At 44.4% G+C, this 20,288-nt stretch overlaps 1 protein-coding gene across 3 annotated transcripts in view; it reads left to right on the top strand.

Moving 5' to 3' along the window:
• The window catches only part of LOC144498711 (xylosyl- and glucuronyltransferase LARGE1), a 436,258-nt gene that overhangs the window by 301,997 nt on the left and 113,973 nt on the right, over window positions 1-20,288 (top strand). For all 3 annotated transcript variants that reach the window (XM_078220258.1, XM_078220260.1, XM_078220259.1), the window contains one exon: window positions 11,168-11,280. In XM_078220258.1, the coding sequence (XP_078076384.1) occupies window positions 11,168-11,280 (113 nt within the window). The remainder of the gene's footprint in view (window positions 1-11,167; window positions 11,281-20,288) is intronic.

The raw sequence follows: 20,288 nt of genomic DNA, 5'->3' as shown, positions 1-20,288 counted from the left end.
TATGGAAAAGACAAGTCTCCAGCCTTTGACTCCCCACAGCACCCCTCAGATTAAAACTTCTCTTCTTTCTGAGAAACAGCTCGCCCTTTTCATTTGAAAGCTCCAGATTCATCCTGGCATATCAAACACACAAATAATGTCAGTAATGAATAGGATGAGAATGGAAGGATACAGACTCCATAAGTGCACACGGTTTTTAGTTTAGGTAGGCATCGTGATTGGCACAGGCTTGGAGGGCCGAAGGGCCTGTTCCTGTGCTGTACTTTCTTTGTTTTTCTTTGTTCTTAATACTGCAACACAGTTTATGTTAGGAAGTCCTTTTTTTCCCAGAAATATATCAACAGGTCCAGCAGCATCTGTGGAGAAACTGAGTTAATGTTCTGAGTCGAATATGACTCTAGAACTGAAGGAAGATAGAGATGTGATGGGTTTTATGCCATTGAAAGGAGGAGAGAGAAGAAAGAACGAAAGGGAAGGTCTGGTATAAGGTAAAGGACAGGGAGATTAAATGACAAAGATGTCTGGTTGTAGTAAAGGAACAAAGCATTTGTCCAGAGTGAGTGTAAATGACAGAATAATGAACAGCTCTGTCCAAAAGCAAAAACGTGAAAAATAAGATTCAGACCGGCTGATGATAAAAAGGCAGAATCTGAAGGAGTTGAGGTCTTGGTCTGAAGTTGCTAAACTCAGTGTGGAGTCCAGAAGGCTGTAAAGTGCCGAATGGGAAGGTGAGGAGCTGCTTCTCGTGCTTGCATTGAGCTTCTCTGGAACACTGCAGCAGGCCGAGAACAGAAATGTGAGCATGCGAGCAAGTTTCTTTTTCGAATTGATGCTTGATGACTATGATAAGAAGTTTACTATCGATTATAAGAACACTAGTTTCCCCTTTAATATCAGATGACGGAGAAAGCCCAGAGAGTGGAGAAGGTGGTGAAGAAGGCATATGGTATGCTTGCCTTTATAGGACGGGGTATAGAGTATAAAAGCTGGATTCTGATGATGCAGCTGTATAGAATGCTGGTTAGGCCACATTTGGAGTACTGCATCCAGTTCTGGTCGCCGCACTACCAGAAGGAGGTGGAGGCGTTAGAGAGAGTGCAGAGAAGGTTTACCAGGATGTTGCCTGGTATGGAGGGTCTTAGCTATGAAGAGAGATTGGGTAAACTGGGTTTGTTCTCCCTGGAAAGACGGAGAATGAGGGGAGATCTAATAGAGGTATACAAGATTATGAAGGGGATAGATAGGGTGAACGGTGGGAAGCTTTTTCCCAGATCAGAAGTGACGTTCACGAGGGGTCACGGGCTCAAGGTGAGAGGGGCGAAGTATAACTCAGATATTAGAGGGATGTTTTTTACAGAGGGTGGTGGGGGCCTGGAATGCGCTGCCAAGTAGGGTGGTGGAGGCAGGCACGCTGACATCGTTTAAGTCTTACCTGGATAGTCACATGAGCAGCCTGGGAATGGAGGGATACAAACGATTGGTCTAGTTGGACCAAGGAGCGGCACAGGCTTGGAGGGCCGAAGGGCCTGTTTCCTGCGCTGTACTGTTCTTTGTTCTTTGAATGTGTGCAAAGCAGTTTTCTTGTGTAAAGTTAAAGGTTGGCCGAGCTAATCCTCTGCAAAGGTGTTACCCTTTGATTGTGAGACAACTACAAATAATCTACCGCAGGTCAGTTGGCTCAGTTGCTGGACAGCTGGTTCATGATGCAGAGCAGCACGCGTTCAATTACCATACCGGCTAAGGTTATTCATGAAGGCCCCGCCTTCTCAACTTTGCCCCTTGCCTGAGGTGTGGTGACCCTCAGGTTAAATCACCACCAGTCAGCTCTCCCCCACAAAGGCGAGAGCAGCCTATGGTCATCTGGGACTATGGTGACTTTACCTTTAACATTGAACTAAAGCAAAGAATGGTTCTCCACCTCATGGCTTGGGAAGGAATACATTTTAAGGAAGCCATATCGGGGCTATTGTGGAATTGGGACACAGCACAAAGTGTTTCCCCTAGTCAGTCCATGTGTCATTTCCTGGGATATTACTAGTATCTGACCCTCAGTGACTTGCACACTGTCCAAGTCTTTATGCAAGGCATTATGAGCTCCCTGACCCATCCCTACAATGGCCGGGATTCTCCCAAAAATGTTCTATGTGTCGAACTCATGTAAAAACTGGAGTAAATACCACTGGTTCTTTTAGCGGGATTTTTAAAATGAATCTCCTACACTCTGTGCACTGCAGAGTGCCTCAGGAAGACTCGCACTGAAAACCCAGGGGCAGGGCCTATTCCCGCTGGAGAGGCCGGCAGAATCGCACTGAGCGGTCACTGCGCATGTGTCAATCTGTCAGCGCCGAGATTGGCACATGCACAGTAGCCCCGCACTGCTGGCCAGCTCGATTGCTGGCCAGCACAGCAAACTCCATCGCTGCCACACAGACCCCCCCCTGATCGCTGGCCTCCAGGATATTTTGGGGCCAGCCACCCCCTTACCCCCAACTCCCTGGTGGACCTCCATGCCCTCCCTTCACTCCAGTGGGGTTGGGCCGTCATCTCCCTATTAATGGGGGGCTGTTGTAAAACCTGCTGGAGTGAACCACTCCTGGCCGGTGTCAGAGAGGCTAGCAGGCTCGGAGACTTCAGTACCAGGCCCGCTAATGATATTAAAATGGAGATTTAAATATTCAATTCAGCTCCACGCCAATGCCAGAAATCCAGGCTCCGGAGACGTGCGGGCAGCGCGCTAAATGGCCTCCGCTGATGGTCTCCCACTGGGCAGGGGCGATTCTTCTAACCCGCTGCTCGAGCAGCACAGCGGGCTGGGAAAATCGCCCCTATATCAGTGAATGATTCTGACCTGTAATTAATTGTTCTCAACTCAGTAAGACCCTCAGAGAACATATTTCCAATGCCACATGATAAACTTTGCTGAATTCTGTTAGTCTTTACCCCTGTTCTCCATTCCCCCATCTGCACCTTGTTCCAGTATCTTACCTAAGTCTATATGTTAGCAGGCTATTTAAATATGGACACATTCATAGCTCAACACCCATTACATAGGCACTCTCTGGTCATGGGCACCAGAACAGGCTGCCTGGCCAACCCTCCACTCTCTAACTTCTCTTTTTAATTCATTTGTGGGACATGAGCATCGCTGGCTGGCCAGCATTTATTGTCCAACCCTAGTTGCCCTTGGAGGGCAGTTGAGAGTCAACCACATTACTGTGGCTCTGGAAGTCACATGTAGGCCAAACCGGGTAAGGGTGGCAGATTTCTTTCCCTAAAGGACATTAGCGAACCAAATGAGCTTTTCTGACAATCGACAATGGTTTCATGGTCATCAGTAGATTGTTAATACAGATTATTTTTTTAATTGAATTCAAATTTCAAAATCTGCCATGGCGGTTTTTGAACCCAGGTTTCCAGGACTTTAACTGAGTTTCTGGATTAATAGTCTAACAATAATACCACTAGGCCATCACCTCTCCAACCTATAGACGTTGCAGCCCGTTGCTGCCTATTTTAGCCCCCTTCTTGCTCTGATATCTCCCAACTCATAACCAGAGTCTATGTAGGTCTGTTACCTACCTGCCCTTTGAGGGAGCCATTTTTGTTTATGCCCTGTCTCCTTCACTTTTGACAATATTGTAGGCACAATTGGGATGTTTGGTGGTCAAGGAAACACAATTTCCAAAGGTGATTTATTTTTCTTCTAATTAAACAGTTACCAACTCCACTCACCTACTCATTCGTGCATCAGCCAGGCTTTGCCTGTTGCTGTGTTGTTCCTCGACTTGCACAAACATTGGTAGAACTACGGCAGGAAGTGAGGGGCTGAAGATTTGATGGTAAATGACACTGGTCGGCAAGTTAAGGCTTCACAGCTGGGGCTTTCTTTGAGTTACTTGATGTAATGTGTAAATTGCGTTGCAATGAACTAAGTGGGCTCTACCCATGAAGTTTGTAAAGAGGATTACATCAGAGAAAAATTTATGAAGTGTAGGTCATATGTTAAAACCAATGCACATCTTGGGCATACAGCGTGTCTCTTGATTCTAATCAGATTGCTAGCTTTTATTGTCTATTTACAAAACAACTTACTTCCCCTTCACCTCATTCACTGTTTGACTCCGGTCCATTGAAATGAAAGCATCAGTTTGGATTAATTGTAGTCCAATGCTATAACACAATAGCTAAATAGGAATTGAAGAAGCTTGTGGAAAAGTAATGTGATCATTTGCAGCCTCTCCTCTTTGTTCATGTGACTAATCGCAGCTCTCCACTTTACTCCTGTTTGCTTCTCTCCTCAATTTATCTTTTACAAACTTGAGAACAAGGAGCAGGATAAGCCATTCAGCCCCTCAGTCCTGCTGCACCATTCAGCAAGAGAATGTGACCCATGTTACAAATTAATACTCTAGGATACAATGAACATGGACCAGGGAAAATAGCTGGATTTGGTTTGTCATCCATCTCCTTTTTATTTTTTAGGGTCACATCATCTTGCCTGTCCTGAGATTGGGTCCTTCTGTTTCGGACTCTAGGCATGTATTTGGTTCTTAGGCTGTGGTATCTGCTTCATTTTGTTTATTAGTACTCCATCTAAACAGGTCCTAGAGTAGGCACATTGCTCCCAGGCATGACTCCAATCTCTCTTTTGAGAGTCTAATATGTGACTGATTAGTGTCAGTGGTGCATCGTCATCTACGTCATACATTATCACATCCCATCTGTCAACTCTTAGTATGAGAGCCTTAGAAATTCTGCCCCAACTGTTTGAGGTTTCCTTTAGGGAGAAATGGGCACACAAGACAGAATTTACAGCACTTTTGTCCTTGTCGGGTGAGAAATGGTGACAGAATGGACTTTGCCAAGGCTCTTTGTCAGAGTCGTGTCGCACTTCAGGATTGTACGACCAATTAGAGAAGGCCATCAGGTGAGGCTGCCTTTCTGTCAAAGAAAGGATCTCTGATTAAAGGGACTGTAACATGAGTTACAAGGGTTCACTAGCACTTAGGTTCTTGAGGATGCAGCAACCACATAAATGGCGAGGCTGGGGAGGCTGCACCCCCTCCCATCCCCGGGTCTCACTCGTGTTTCTAGGATCTGCCACAGGATTTGAAAGGCACCTAATCAGCTAATGGCAATGTATGCCCATCTGCTCCATGGAGAAGAGGGTCTTGTTGCAGGGGGCTGTAGCTGTCATCACTGACCTGCCGGGAGAGCCTGAACCTTCTGAGATATTGGTGCTCACACATATCGAGGGAGCTGATCCTCTGCCTGTAAAACCTGTGCTGGGATCTCACCTCCTTCCATATGGATCTCAGTGTCCACCTCCTCTGCACTGTGAAGGGACATGTGACTGAGAGGAAGCAGCTGGTGCTGTGGGTGGAATTACTCCTTCTGCTGTCGGCAGGGGTGATGCTTCTCCTCTTGTCCCTCGGCAGGGCTGTATAAACTGTTACTGTATTGTGGTGAAGTCTGACAGCAGGGAGGCACAGCTGAAGGTGAGTGAAGTGTTAAACAGGTGAAGTAGCTTTCAAGAAGCTGGCAAACACTTGCTAAGCAGTGAAAGCATCCTCTGAGAGAAGACGTACTTGGAACAGCAGCTTCTCAATGGCCAAAGCTGGAGCTCTTCAGTGTAACTGATCAAACCTCCCCAGCTTGTCAGTTTCACCCTAAAATCTCTTCCCAGTGTGCACTGGTAAATCACTGAAAGGTGGGAAACATGTGCCTTCGATGCAAAGTTGAAAATTGAGTTCTTAATTGCCTTAAGATTTTTAATTATTTACCCAATAGACTGATCTTTTCTGTATGTTTATGTGGAACATTAGTTACTCTGTACTGTACTGGTTTTGGGGGATTTGTTGCATTCTATGACAAATGTAGAATGGAAAACTTCCTATAAATACATTCTTTAAAAAAAGAACTTTTTTTTTCTCACCTAGCTATCTGAAAAAATCTTATTGCCCTGGAGGTCAGCCAAACGTCTGTCATTGTCATGTCTGTCAGAGCAGGCCTCTAGATCTCCAACTTTGCAGCTAAGGCTCCTGTCACTTGTGGATAGAATTTTGATGCTTCACTGACACTATATTTGAGCCTGATAACTTTTAAAGTTTATTTGTCACAAGCAGGCTTACATTAACACTGCAATGAAGTTACTGTGAAAATCCCCCAGTCGCCACATTCCAGGGCCTGTTCGGGTACACCGAGGGAGAATTTAGCATGGTCAATGCACCTAACCAGCACGTCTTTCGGACTGTGGGAGGAAACCAGAACACCCGGAGGTAACCTGTGCAGACTCCGCACAGACAGTGACCCAATCCAGGAATCAAACTGGGTCCCTGGCGCTGTGAGGCAGCAGTGCTAACCACTGTGCCACCGTGCAATCCAAATGTCCATTATTACTTTCAGTACTCGACACCCAATGCCCTTTTTAGTCACCATCTTTTACTAAACTTTCTAGTGCATTCCCTCCATTACAATAGGGCCAACACTAAGGGGAAGCAGTAGCCTAGTGGTATTGTCACTGTACTAGTAATCCATAGACCCAGGGCAATGCTCTGGGAGCCCAAGTTCAAATCCCACCATGGCAGATGTTGAAATTTTTATTCAATAAAAATCTGGAATTACGAGTTGAAAGATGACCATGACACCATTGTCCATAAAAACCCATCTGGTCCACTAATGTGCTTTAGGGAAGGAAATCTGTCATCCTTACCTGGTCTGGCCTATATGTGACCCCAGACCCACAGCAATGTGGTTGACTCTTAACTGCCCTCGGAAATTCAGTTCAAGGACAATTAGGGATATTAAATACTGGCCTTAGCAGCGTTGTCCACATCCCATGAACGAATTTTTAAAAAACATACTTCAAAAGTATTTTATCAAAAGCATTTTGGGGCATTCTACAATTTCTTCCTCCATATTGTATTTTTTGTGTTGCTGGTCCCTGCGCAGTTCCACCCATTATACAGCCATTAATTGTTGCTCTCTCCTAGTAATTTCTTTTCATTGTGGTGAAGACTTGACTTGAGTATGTGACAGAGCCTCAACACAGCAGTGAACCTCTTCAACCTCTGTATGTTTGTATATTTAAGCAGGGTAACTCCCAGAACATCATGCCAAACAACGGTGAAATGTTGGGATGTTGTGTGTTTAGAAGAAGGACTTGCATTTAGATATAGCGCTTTCATGACATCAGGGAATCCCAAGACCATTCAGTTGATGAAGTTCTTTTGAAGTATCGTTACTGTCGTAATGTAGGCAAACATGGCAGCCTTTTGTGCACAGCAAGCTGCCACCAACAGCACTGAGATAAATAACTAGCTAATCTGTTCCAGTAAAATTTGTTGAAGGTTAAATGTTGGCCAGGACGTGGGAAGAACTCCCTGGTTATCTTCAAATAGTGATATGTGATTGTGAAGCCAAACGGGACATCAATTTAACATTCCATTAAAACATAATGTGTTAGCTGACAATTTGTGCTCAACTTTGTCAAAGGGGATATGAAGAGTGATTTGATACTTCAGAATCACGTCTAAAGAAAGATGATGGGGCATATTCTAGTGCAAAGTTCTGTATGGATATTTGTGCAGTTTGAATGGTTTGTAGTGCAAATCAGTTGGTGCAGGGCTTTCTGCTGCGAATGCTTATCCACTCACAACCTTCTGTCCTTTCATTTTGATGGGAGAAAAATCATAGCCTAATGTGATAAGAATCAGAAAACCCAGCCGCCTCCTTTCAAGGGATTTGGAGCTACGTTTAATGGGACTGCTAATGTTATTATGCAGTACTGAGGAGGTGCTACACTGTCAGAGGTGCCATCCTCCAGATGAGCCTTTAAACTGAAGCCTGTTGCCCTATTAGATAAAAGATCCCACTGCAGTATTTCAAAGGAGGTCAGAGGAGTTTTCGCTCATGTCATTAAAACAGAGAGGAGAGGAAGCCCCGCCTCCAAGAGCTGCTGGTCATTTGATTGGCCGGCGGCTCTCCAGCCCCAGAGGCACCACTGGGAATGGAGGCCATTGGACTCGAAGGAGCGGCAAGATCTGGATGGCAGGTAAGTTGGAAGTGGGTTCTCAGCAGGACCAGGGTAGTAGGCCCTGGGGATGAGGAGCCCCGAGGCCCTAGCGGACTCAGCTACCAAACTTCATACTTGTTGCCAACCTTCTCCTGCTAGCCAAAAGCTTGGGGCGGGAGTGAAGTAGCTTCTGACTGGCCACTTTTAAGGGCCTCAATTGGCATGAGGGCGGGCTGACCTCATCCTCCACCCATTAATTTCCAGTCAGGCCAGGGGTGGGCATGCAGGTGGCAGGAAAGGCAGGCCACAACAGAGACTAAAATTCTGCCCATGCTGGGCATAAATTGCTGTAACATTGACAGCATTTCAAAAAGTACTTCATGGGATGTGGGAAAGAGCTTTGGGATTTCCTGCTACATAAATGCAAATTCCTTTCTTTAATTTTCTGTGCAGGAATTCGAGTTGGTGTAATCAGGAGATGTCTTTAGTTTATTTATGTATATATATATTCCACACATATATACAAAATTATATATATTGAGAGGGGATTTGATAGAGGTACCCAAAATTACTTGGGGTTTAGGCAGAGTGGATCAGGAGAAACTGCTCTCATTGTTGGAATGATTGAGAACCAGAGGGCACCAACTGAAGGCACTTGGCAAAAAGAACCAGAATGGCATGAGCAAAATCTTGTTCACGCAGTGATCTCAATCACACTGCCTGAGAAAGTGATGAAGGAAGATTCAATTGTGACTTTCAAAAGGAATTTGGATAATTACCTGAAGGGAAAAATTTACAGGAGTGCAGGTAAATGGGACTGAGTGAGTAACTCTCACTGATAACTACACACACACAATAGCTGAATAACTTCCTTCTATGCTGTATGATTGTATATTGGAATAGTAGAATATGCAGAGGAGATAAGGACGATACAAAAAGATATAGGTAGGTTGAGTGAGTGGGCAAAGATTTGACAAATGGGGAATAATGTGGGCGGCACAGTGGTTAGCACTGCTGCCTCACAGCGCCAGGGACCTGGGTTCAATTCCGGCCTCGGGCCACTGCCTGTGTGGAGTTTGCACGTTCTCCCCGTGTCTGCATGGGTTTCCTCTCGGTGCTCCGGTTTCCTCCCACAGTCCAAAGATGTGTGGATTAGGTTGATTGGCCATGCTAAATTGACCTAGTGTCATGGGGATTAGCAGGGTAATTAGCCTGGGTGGGATTGTGGTCGGTACAAACTCGATGGGCCAAATGGCTTCCTTCTGTACTGTAGGAATTCTATGAAATGTGAATTTGTCCATTTTGGCACGAAGAATAAAAGAGAAGCTAGATGGTGAGAGATTGCAGAGCTCTGAGCGGTAGAGGGATCTGGGTATCTTAGAGCATGAATCACTAAATACTGTTATGCAGGTACAGCAAGTAATTAGGAAAGCTAATAGAATGTTATCAATTAATGTGAGGGGAATTAAATGCAAAAGTATGGAGATTATGCTTCAGTTTTATAGGGCACTAGTGAGATCATTTCTGGAGTATTGTGTGCAGTATTGGTTTCCTTATTTAAGGGAAGATGTCAATGCATTGGAAGCAGTTCAGAGATGGTTTACTAGACTAATACCAGAAATGGGCAAGTTGCCTTATGAGGAAAGGTCAGAGAGGTTAGGCGTGTATCAACTGGAGTTTAAGAGGCACCTTGATTGAAACATACAAGATCCTGAGGGGTCTTGATGGTGGATATGAAGAGAATGTTTCCTCTTGTGGGAGAATCTAGAACTCGGGATCATTGTTTAAAAATAAGGGTTCGCCCATTTAAAATGGAGATAAGGTGAATTTTTTTCACTCAAAAGATCGTAAGTCTCTGGCTCTCTTCTTAAAAGGTGGGAGCAGAGTCTTTCAATATTCTTAAGGCAGAGACAGAGAGCTTCTTGGAAGCAAGGGGTGAAAGGTTATTGAGGTGGGTGGGATGCAGAATTGAGGTTACTATCAAATCGGCCATGATCTTATTAAAAGGCAGAGCAGGCTTGAGGGGCTGAATGGCCTACTCCCGCTCCATTGAAAAATTACAAGAAGTTTCCCTTCTCTTGAAATTTTTCAAGAGAGGACTCGGAAGATGTACCCTATTGTGTAATGGGATTGAATCTGATTTAATGTACTGCAATGTGTGCAGTGGAACTAAGTAGAAATTGGTTTGGTGCAACGGATATCTGTACAGCACAATGGGAGCTAATTTAATCTGTAGGAATTCGATTGAATGGAGTCTAATAGGAACTGACTAGTTGTATTGAAGTCCAATATAATAGAACATGATTTGGTTCTTTTGAATAGGGAAGACACGTTTCAGATTGACGTCAAGATTAATTGATGTATTTTTAAATGATTACCTTCAAAGATCAATAAGAAATTACGGTTGTCTTTCTTTGGACAACTTACTTGTGGCTTATCAATTCAACAGGTCAAATTTGAGAGAGGCATCAAGAACGATTTATTTACACAGAGATTGTTCAACAGTGACCGCCAGGAAGTGTGGGTCAATCCAGGACACTGGGCCCCTTTAAGCAACATCTGGATGATGTGCTGAGGAGATAGCTGAGTTACAATTTTGGGAGGATGGCACTAGAGGGACCTTCTTCAGCAGGAATTCAGCTCCTAGATTTGAAATTTGTGTTTTCTTGTGTGTGTGGAATTGATGGTAACTGAAGAATTGGTGATTGCAACGTATAAAATTCTAACAGGATGGACAGACTAGATGCAGGGAGGATGTTTTCCCTAGTTGGGGAATCTAAAATCAGGGGACACGGTCTCAGGATACGGGACAGACCATTTAAGGCTGAGATAAGGAAAGATTTCTTCACTCAAAGAATAGTGAAGATGTGGAATTCTCTACCACAGAAGGCTGTGGAGGCCAAGTCACTGAATGCAAACAAGAAAAAGAGTTTTCTTTAGATTTTAACGGCATCAAGGGGTATGGGGAGAAAGTGGGAACATGCCATTGAGCTCGGGGATCAGCCATGATCATTTGGAATGGCAGAGCAGGCTTGAAGGGCCAAATGGGCCACTCCTGCTCCTACTTTCTATGTTTATATGTAATTCCCAATTTCTTTGCCTCTGGACTTTTGATGAGATTTTCTCAAAATAAATGTGTTTTGTATTTTTCAGGAGTTATCCTGCTGCTGTTGGATAAGCTCAGGAAAATGAAATGGGAGCAGATGTGGCGTTTGACTGCAGAACGGGAGCTGATGAACATGTTGTCCACTTCACTGGCTGACCAGGTACACATACTTATTCCAAGGATCTTACCTCAGTCCATTCCGGTGAATCTCTCTGACACGCAACACCAACCGTCGATTCCACAAAAATAGATTCTCTGGTCATTATCACATTTCTGTTTATGGGATCTTGCTGTGTGTAAATTGGCTGCCATGTTTCTTACATGACAACTGTGACAGTATTTCATTGGCTGCAAAGCACTTCAAAACACGTCTGGCGGTTTTAAACAACCTTATAAAAATCCAAGTCTTTCTTCCTTTTGTCAATAATAAAGAGCAAAACCTGTTAGGGTGTAAATTCAACATCGCAACCAATCCCGTCAGTTTCCTACCAGGTAAATTCAGCTCATGTTGTTAGATTCTAACATAATTAAAGGAGGATTAGACAACATTTGGAAAGGAAAAAAATGATAGGTTCAGGACAAAGGTATGGAATTGGATTTGAAAAGGCAGGTTGAAGACTGAACACCAACATGGGGCATGCTGGGTAAAATGGCCACCCCTCTGTAATTCTATAATAATGAGGCTCAGCTGAAATGTGTGTAGCCTATTATTCTGTCTGAGAAATTTGATGCTGCTCTATTTGAAGCTGTAGGAGCATGCTTGGTGTGAAATAGGTGAATTAACTTACTGAGACTTGGGGGAACATCCAATATCGAGCCACTTCACAGTGGAAGTGTAAAAGGATGACGAGAAATCCTAGCTTATTCTCGCTTGGCCTGTTTAATGGGAAAGAGCCCAAGCCAAGTTTGGCTATATTGAAGCTAAAATTTATTCCAGCGGGACAGCTAGAGCAGTGTTATGCTGTGTGTAAGTGGAAGAGAGGATGAAAATTTTAAGTGAAATTATTAATTGGTCCTGAAAATAAGCACGTTAAGTGGAGGCAGTTTTACAGAACTTCAGTTGTACAGAATCTTGTTTTTTTTTCCATTCTTTCATGGAATGTGGGCATCACTGACGATACCAGCATTTATTGCCCATCCCTCATTGCCCTTGAGAAGGTGGTGGTGAACTGCTTTCTTGAATCGCTGCAGTCTCAGTTGTGTAGGTACACCCACAGTGCTGTTAGGGAGGGAGTTCCAGGATTTTGACCTGGCAACAGCGAAGGAATGGCGATATATTTCCCAGTCCAAGACGGTGAGTGACTTGGAGAAGGCCTTGCAGGTGGTGTCACCATGTGATTGCTGCCCTTGTCCTTCTCAGAGATAGGGGTTGCAGATTTTAGTCAGAGAGTTCCGGAGTAGTGTTTGGTTCCGGACAACACATTTTAAGAAGGATGTATTAGCCTCGGAAGGGCTACATCACTGTTTCACCACCTACGATACCAGAGATTAGGAGGTTAAATTCTAAGGATTATTGCATAAACTTGGTTTATGGTTAGAGGGTTGAGGCTGGAAGGAGATGTCTTATGAGATAAATGGATGCAGTAGAGTACATACAACAAATCTGGTTGGGCGATTCAAATAAAGATTGAGAATAATAAAATTTTAGCTTGGAGTAAAATCGGGGACAGAGCATGACAGAAATCTGAAACTCTCTTCCAGAAAAAGCAATGAATGCTGGTGTTGAATAGAAATTTTCACAATTGAAAATCAACAGATTCTTACTACATGAGGTGCCAAAGAGGTACTGAAGGATGGTAAATAAATGGGGTTGAGGGATAGATTAACCATTATCTAATTAGATGGGAGAACAGGCTTGAATGGCCTCATCATGTTCCTACTTATATTTAATAAACTCTCCTTTGGTTTATTTCATGAAGGACCCAATTCACAAATGATTAATACCTTTAAAATATCATTTTTTAATGATTGTGATATTTCTTGCTCCTCTTTTGATGCCACCTTCTTTCCATCCAGTTGTCTGAAGCCAGGAACGTAAAATTGCCCAGACAATGGGCCAGATTTTCATCACCGGGGTGGATTTCTCAAGTTGAGGAATTTCCTGACACAACAGACCCGCCTCGATTTAAAGAGCCTTGTTCGACCCAATTTTCACTCCATGGAGGTGGGAGGATAGGATAGAGAGACCTGCTGACCATGGAAATAGCTCACAAATGGCCACCAGACTAGGTGCTTGCAGAGGTGAGCTGGTTAGAAGGCTCACCTTGGCTCTCTGGGATTTTATCCCAGTTGTTTTAGAGGCTGCAAAGCCGTCTAGCCCTCACCCCTCAACCCATCGCCCCACTCACTTCCATGACCCTTCCATGCCATCTCAAACCCCCAATCCGTCCCTGATGCTTCTTCATACCATCCCATTCCACCTCCATAGGCATTCACCCATTATCTGGATTGGGCAGACCTCATGCGCCATGTGGAGATGAAAAAAATAAACTGCTAACAATCTAATACAGTTTCACTTCAATCATGTGACGGAGAAAAATTCACAAACCCAGTCAAAACTTTGAAATCGCCTCAAATGGTTAGTCTCTTATAAAAATAAACAAACATCTATTCAACGCACATTAAAGACAGACAATCCTTGAATAGCCTTTTAAACTGTCAATCTATCTGTAAACTTGGGGTCCCTGACATTTTTGTTGCTCTTGCAACATAGCCAGACATTCATAATGACATGATAAACCTTGGAGGTGTCAACAAAGATCTCTATTTGCACTGCAGAAATGATCATGTTTTTATCTGAGCTACACCAGGTGGCCTATCAATTAAAGCAGTCCAGCACAAGGATTTTTTTAACTGTTACTGACAACTTACCCCTGTTTTTCTTCATGTTTAAAAAGAGTTCAGATTATGATATTTACATTGAGTGGTTACGTCGACTCGGTCAATTTGAGACCCTTCACGGTGGGTTGAGACCCTCAGACTAACCAAAATCAGGCCTTTTTGAACTCAGTTCAAATGGCCCCACTGTATTTGAGTTCCCCGCCTATGTGAATTATGCCCGTCCTCCCCACTTCCTGGCGTGCAAAAATGGATCTGTCGGAGTGAAGGGCAGAACTCAGTATTCGGGTCGTATCTTTCATTTTTAAGGGCCCATAGAGTTAGGAAGACTCCAGGAATATTCAATCCATGCTTTCCAAACTGCAGCCCATGGGGCATGTGCCATGGTTCTGAAGAATACCCATTCTTCCACACTATTGAACCCTGCCCCATATCCATTGTTAAGAACCATTGACTTTGCATACAAATTGCTGTGTATTCCTCCTCCAACAAAACGTTCCGCGTCAAATGATAAGAAAATAAACTTTGTTAATAAGTGATGTATTGGACATTCTGTACAGATTTCAAATATCCTAAAGTTTCGATGTGTTTTCTTCTTTACCTCCTTTTTATTCCCACCTTCCACCCTTTCTCTTCATATTTGGACGTGTGAGGTTGGATATGAGGTACATCATTTGGTCTTGAATGTGGGACCTTCATTGCCCTTTGTGAAGGGGCAGCTCTAAAGATAAGGTCACCACACAATTCACCACACTTTGAAGCTACCGTGAGTTTGAACCATAGACTCATCCCAAGGTTGGTGAGAGTCGTTATGCTCAGCGGTAATGTGGCACACCACTTAGTTTGTAATACTGCACTACTGCCAATTTAATAGGTGTTGCAGTCACTTGGACCGTAATGTACAGTTGCTTATACTGTGGTACCACCTTGTTAATCTCAATGTTTGGAATGCCTCAGTAAACTTACCTCTAGAGGCTAATATTTCAATTTCATTCCCTTCCCACACCAAGTGGTTCAGTAAGACAAACTTTTGTCCATTTCCATAGCTAGAAATCCTTGGACAGGTCACTAGTCTGTTGTCAGGGGCTTATAGCATGAGGGGTGTCACTCCACATCAAGCATGCCTGACCAGGAGTCTCTCCCGTTCTTGTCACCAGTCATTGGCATGTTGGGAAGGATTTTATGGTGGACACACCATCCTTGGCCATCAAATCCTGGGGTGGGACTTGAACCTCGAGCTTCTGGCTCAGAGGCATGGACACTACCCACTGCACCACAAGATCTTCCTCAGTGGCTAATGTACAAGGATAAAACAAAAGACACACCGTTGCACAGACACTTTCAGCCACGTTAGCATGAATGGAACCAAAGATATTCATGATCTTGATCGTGCAAACAAACTACCAGCCTCAAATGTTTCAAATACATGAATCATTGCACAGCCCCAAATTAACAGATTTATTAAGAGGAGTTTGGAACATCGAGTTAGTTATCTCCTGTTAAAATATCAAACACTTTAGGCTCCCAGTAACCCAAAGGAATCTTTCATAGAAGAAAGAAATCATAGAAACTTTGTGGCAGTTCCACCATTCCAGATCAATGATACTACATGGAGCCAACCGTGAACACAGCAAGAGTCAGGAAGACAAGAATCGGGGCACAATGGGTCTTATTATGAAATGTGAAGTGTATTCTGTCAGAAGTGGCTTTTCCTGTTGCCATGACTGAACCCATCCCTCTGGATTAGGGTTAATGCCATATGCAGGCCAAGCACCCAGCAGACCAGCAGAGCAGTGCAGTATCACGGTGATGCAAGCTTCAGTTAAAGTGACCTAAAACCCCTGTAAAAATGCCTGTCAAGATTGCTGACAGACAGTTCAGACTGAGTCCACCTCGAGAACAAGGCAGCAGTTGGATGGGATCAAGGAGGCTAAACCAAGGGCTTCCCTCTTTAACTCTCCCTTCTACTGCCCTTGGGAGCAGTATTGCTACAAGTCATGGGCGGCACGGTAGCACAGTGGTTAGCACTGCTGCTTCACAGCTCCAGCGACCTGGGTTTGAATCCCAGCTCGGGTCACTGTCTGTGTGGAGTTTGCACATTCTCCCTGCATCTGCATGGGTTTCCTCCGGGTGCTCTGGTTTCCTCCCACAATCCAAAGATGTGCAGATTAGGTGGATTGGCCATTCTAAATTGCTCCTTAGTGTCCCCGGGTGCATAGGTTAGAGGGATTAGTGGGTAAATATGTAGGATAGGGCCTGGGTGGGATTGTGGTCGGTGCAGACTCGATGGGCCGAATGGCCTCTTTCTGCACTGTAGGATTCTATGAAGTCAGCAGTACTGCGGCAAGAAGGCAGAGAATGTGGCCAGTGTAACAGGCTGTCTCAGTGGAACAGCTGCCTCACATCCATGTCAGTGGGAGCGGGCAGTAAAAGCACAAGGAAACAGATTTAGAAGCTTGGAATCTGCAGTAAGGCTTGCCCAAGGAGTGTGGTGCTTTCTTTGGTCGCCTATCTCTGTACCAATTTGCATCCAGCCAAACCCACAAACAGCAATAAAATAAATGAACAACTAACCCATTCTAGTGATCTTGCATCGGTCATAAGAAATAGGAACAGGAGTAGGCCATTTAGCCCTTTGAGCCTGCTCTGCCATTTAATACAATCATAGCTGATCTAACACTCACTAAGTCCACTTTCCTATCTCATCTCTTCAATTCCCCTACTGAGGGACAAATGTTGGTCAGGACACCAGGAGAGCAGCTCTGCTCTTTGTATATTGCCTTGGGATCTTGCTAACCCAGAGGGCAGATGATGTCTCACCTGAAAGACGGTGCAGCACTCCCTCAGTACTGCCATGTATTGTCAACCTCGATTAGATACTCAGGTGCGGGAGTGGGGCTTGAACCCACAACCTTTTGACTCAGAAAAGAGACTGCTGTCATTGAACCAAACCAAGGCAGCTCTCTCCTCCCCTTTCTAGTCTGGAAGAGAAAGAGAGAACCTGCATTTTTGTAGCGCCTTTCATAACATCAGTACATTCCGAAGTATTATTTAACCAAACCCCAAGAGCTGTACTTACTGTCTCCAGCTATCTCCAACTCATTTCATTCATACTGTCATAAGACAGGAGAAATTAGATCATTACAGCTTGCAACAGTGCATCAGCTTCCTACCTGGCAAGCACATGTGCTGCCTAAAGATCCTGAATCTGGTCACAAAGAGGCACTCTTGACTCAAGAGATGTGAAGCGCGCACCCCTCAGTGGGGCATCGCTTGGAGATGAAGAGAAAAATCAGTTCCTTATGTCTTGTAATGGAGTTAAGCAATGATTTAACAGGAATGGCTTTTTTTTGTTGCACCCAGTCAGTGTACAGATGGCTCCCTGAGAGAGAGGCTGATAAACACCAGTCAGTGAACAGATATCTCCCTGAGGGAGAGAGATAGACACCAGTCAATGCACTGTATTCCCCTGAGAGGAACTGATTCGTGTACAGAATCATCATGAGTGAGAGCAATAGACAGCAATCAGTGTACAGACTCCCCCCCTGAGTGAGAGGCTGATAGACACCAGTCAGCGTATTGTGTTCTCCTGAGAGGAACTGATAGCACAGTCAGTGTACAGAAGCACCCTAACTGAGAGATAGGCACCAGTCAGTGTACAGACATCTCCCTGAGTGAGAGAGTGATAGAGACCAGTCAGTGTACAGATAACTACCCACTACCCACTATCAGATCAGCCATGATCTTATTGAATGGCGGAGCAGGCTTGAGGGGCTATTTCTTATGCTCCTATTTCTTATGTTCTTATAATTCCCTGAGGGAGAGAAAGACACAGTTAGTATACAGATATCTCCCTGAGTGAGAGAATGATACACATCAGTCACTGTACAGATATCTCCCAGCAATAGACACCAGTTAGTATATGGATATCTCCCAGGGTGGGAGAGAGAGAGACACCAGCCAGTGTACAAATATATCCCTGAGGGAGAGAGATCGACACCAGTCAGTATAGAGATCCCACCCCAAGTGTACAAATATCTCCCTAAGTGGGAAAGATAGATAAACATCTGTCAGTGTACAGATACATCCCCAAATGGGAGCGTGTTAATCACCAATCAGTGTAGAAATATCTCTCTCAAACAGAGACTGTTATCATCAGTCAGTGTATAAAAATCTCCATCAGGGAGAGGGACTGATGATTATCAGTGAGTCAGTCCACCCCAAGGAGAAAGAACTGAGACACTAGCTTCCAAATAGATAACATCCTGAGAGAGAGGGACTGAGACACATCGGTCAATATCGAGTATTGTCTCTGAACGATGAGCTGAGATAAAGTCCAATTAAACATGCCAATTAACACGTCAAATTAAAGATTTGATACTTGAATAGGAAACAAAGAAAACACAGAAGAAATAATACAAAAGCAAAATACTGCAGATTCTGAGGCCAGAACTCTACCACCCCGCTCGCCATGGAATCGGCGCAGGCGAAGGTCCGACAACGGAAATCTCCACTGACCTTGGGAATTTCCAGTCAAACCCGAGCAATGCCATAAAATCCCATCCTGGATATCTGGAATCAAAGCCAATGCTGGAAATATTCAGCAGGTACACTTGGAAATAAGTGGACATATTAGCGAGAGGCAGCATGGTTTTGTGAAGGGGAGGTCATGTCTCACTAACTTGATCAAGTTTTTCGAGGAAGTGACGAAGATGATTGATGAGGGTAGGGCAGTGGATGTTGTCTACATGGATTTCAGTATGGCCTTTGACAAGGTCCCTCATGGCAGACTGGTGCAGAAGGTGAAGTCGCACAGGATCAGAGGTGAGCTGGCAAGATGGATACAGAACTGACTCGGTCATAGAAGACAGAGGGTGGCAGTGGAAGGGTGTGTTTCTGAATAGAGAGCTGTGACAAGTGGCGTTCCTCAGGGATCAGTGTTGGGACCTTTGCTGTTTGTAATATATATAAATGATTTGGAGGAAAATGTAACTGCTTTGATTAGTAAGTTTGCAGACGACACAAAGGTTGGTGGATTTGCGGGTAGTGATGAGGACCATCAGAGGATACAGCAGGATATAGATTGGTTGGAAGCTTGGGCGGAGAGATGGCAGATGGAGTTTAATCCGGACAAATGTGAGGTTATGCATTTTGGCAGATCTAATACCGATAGGAAATATACAGTAAAAGGCAGAGCCCTTAAGAGTATTGATAGGCAGAGGGATCTGGGTGTACAGGTACACAGGTCACTGAAAGTGGCAACGCAGGTAGAGAAGGTAGTCAAGAAGGCATACGGCATGCTTGCCTTCATCGGCAGGGGCATTGAGTTTAAAAATTGGCAAGCCATGTTGCAGCTTTATAGAATCTTAGTTAGGCCGCACTTGGAAGATAGTGTTCAATTCTGGTCGCCACACTACCAGAAGGATGTGGAGGCTTTGAAGAGGGTACAGAAAAGATTTACCAGGATGCTGCCTGGTATGGAGGGCATTAGCTATGAGGAGAGGTTGGAGAAACTTGGTTTGTTCTCACTGGAACGACGGAGGTTGAGGGGCGACCTGATAGAAGTCTACAAGATTATGAGGAGCATGGACAGAGTGGATAGTCAGAAGCTTTTTCCCAGGGTGGAAGAGTCAATTACTAGGGGGCACAGGTTTAACGTGCAAGATTTAAAGGAAATGTACGGGGCAAGTTTTTTACGCAGAGGGTGATGGGTGCCTGGAACTCGCTGTCAGGGGAGGTAGTGGAAGCAGATGCAATAGTGAGTTTTAAGGGGTGTCTGGTCAAATACATGAATAGGATGGGAATAGAGGGATATGGTCCCTAGAAGAGTAGGGGGTTTTAGTTCAGTCGGGCAGCATGGTCGGTGCAGGCTTGGAGGGCCGTAGGGCCTGTTCCTGTGCTGTAATTTTCTTTGTCTGGGAGCATCCACAGAGAGAAACAGAGTTAATGTTTCAGGTCAATGCTCTTCTCCGCAAGGAACAATACAACCAGGTAGAAGAGACTTAAATATTCAGGTGCCTGGGAGCCAGGGATTTGCAGTTCAAATAATGAGCAGAGAAGTAAAGAATCAAAAAGTGACTGGGGTTTAATAGCTTGAGGTACAGTGAACCATGATGTGGAGATGCCGGCGTTGGACTGGGTTAAGCACAGTAAGAAGTCTCACAAAACCAGGTTAAAGTCCAACAGGTTTATTTGGCAGCACTAGTTTTCGGAGTCTCAGGCTCCGTCATCAGGTGAGTGAGGACTTGTGATCACAAACAGGGCATATAAAGACACAAACTCAATTTACAAGATAATGGTAATCAAGTCTTAAAGGTACAGACAATGTGA

Source organism: Mustelus asterias, chromosome 9 (assembly GCF_964213995.1).
Source record: "Mustelus asterias chromosome 9, sMusAst1.hap1.1, whole genome shotgun sequence".
Classification (NCBI taxonomy): domain Eukaryota; kingdom Metazoa; phylum Chordata; class Chondrichthyes; order Carcharhiniformes; family Triakidae; genus Mustelus; species Mustelus asterias.
This window is presented reverse-complemented; position numbering and strand designations above follow the sequence as displayed.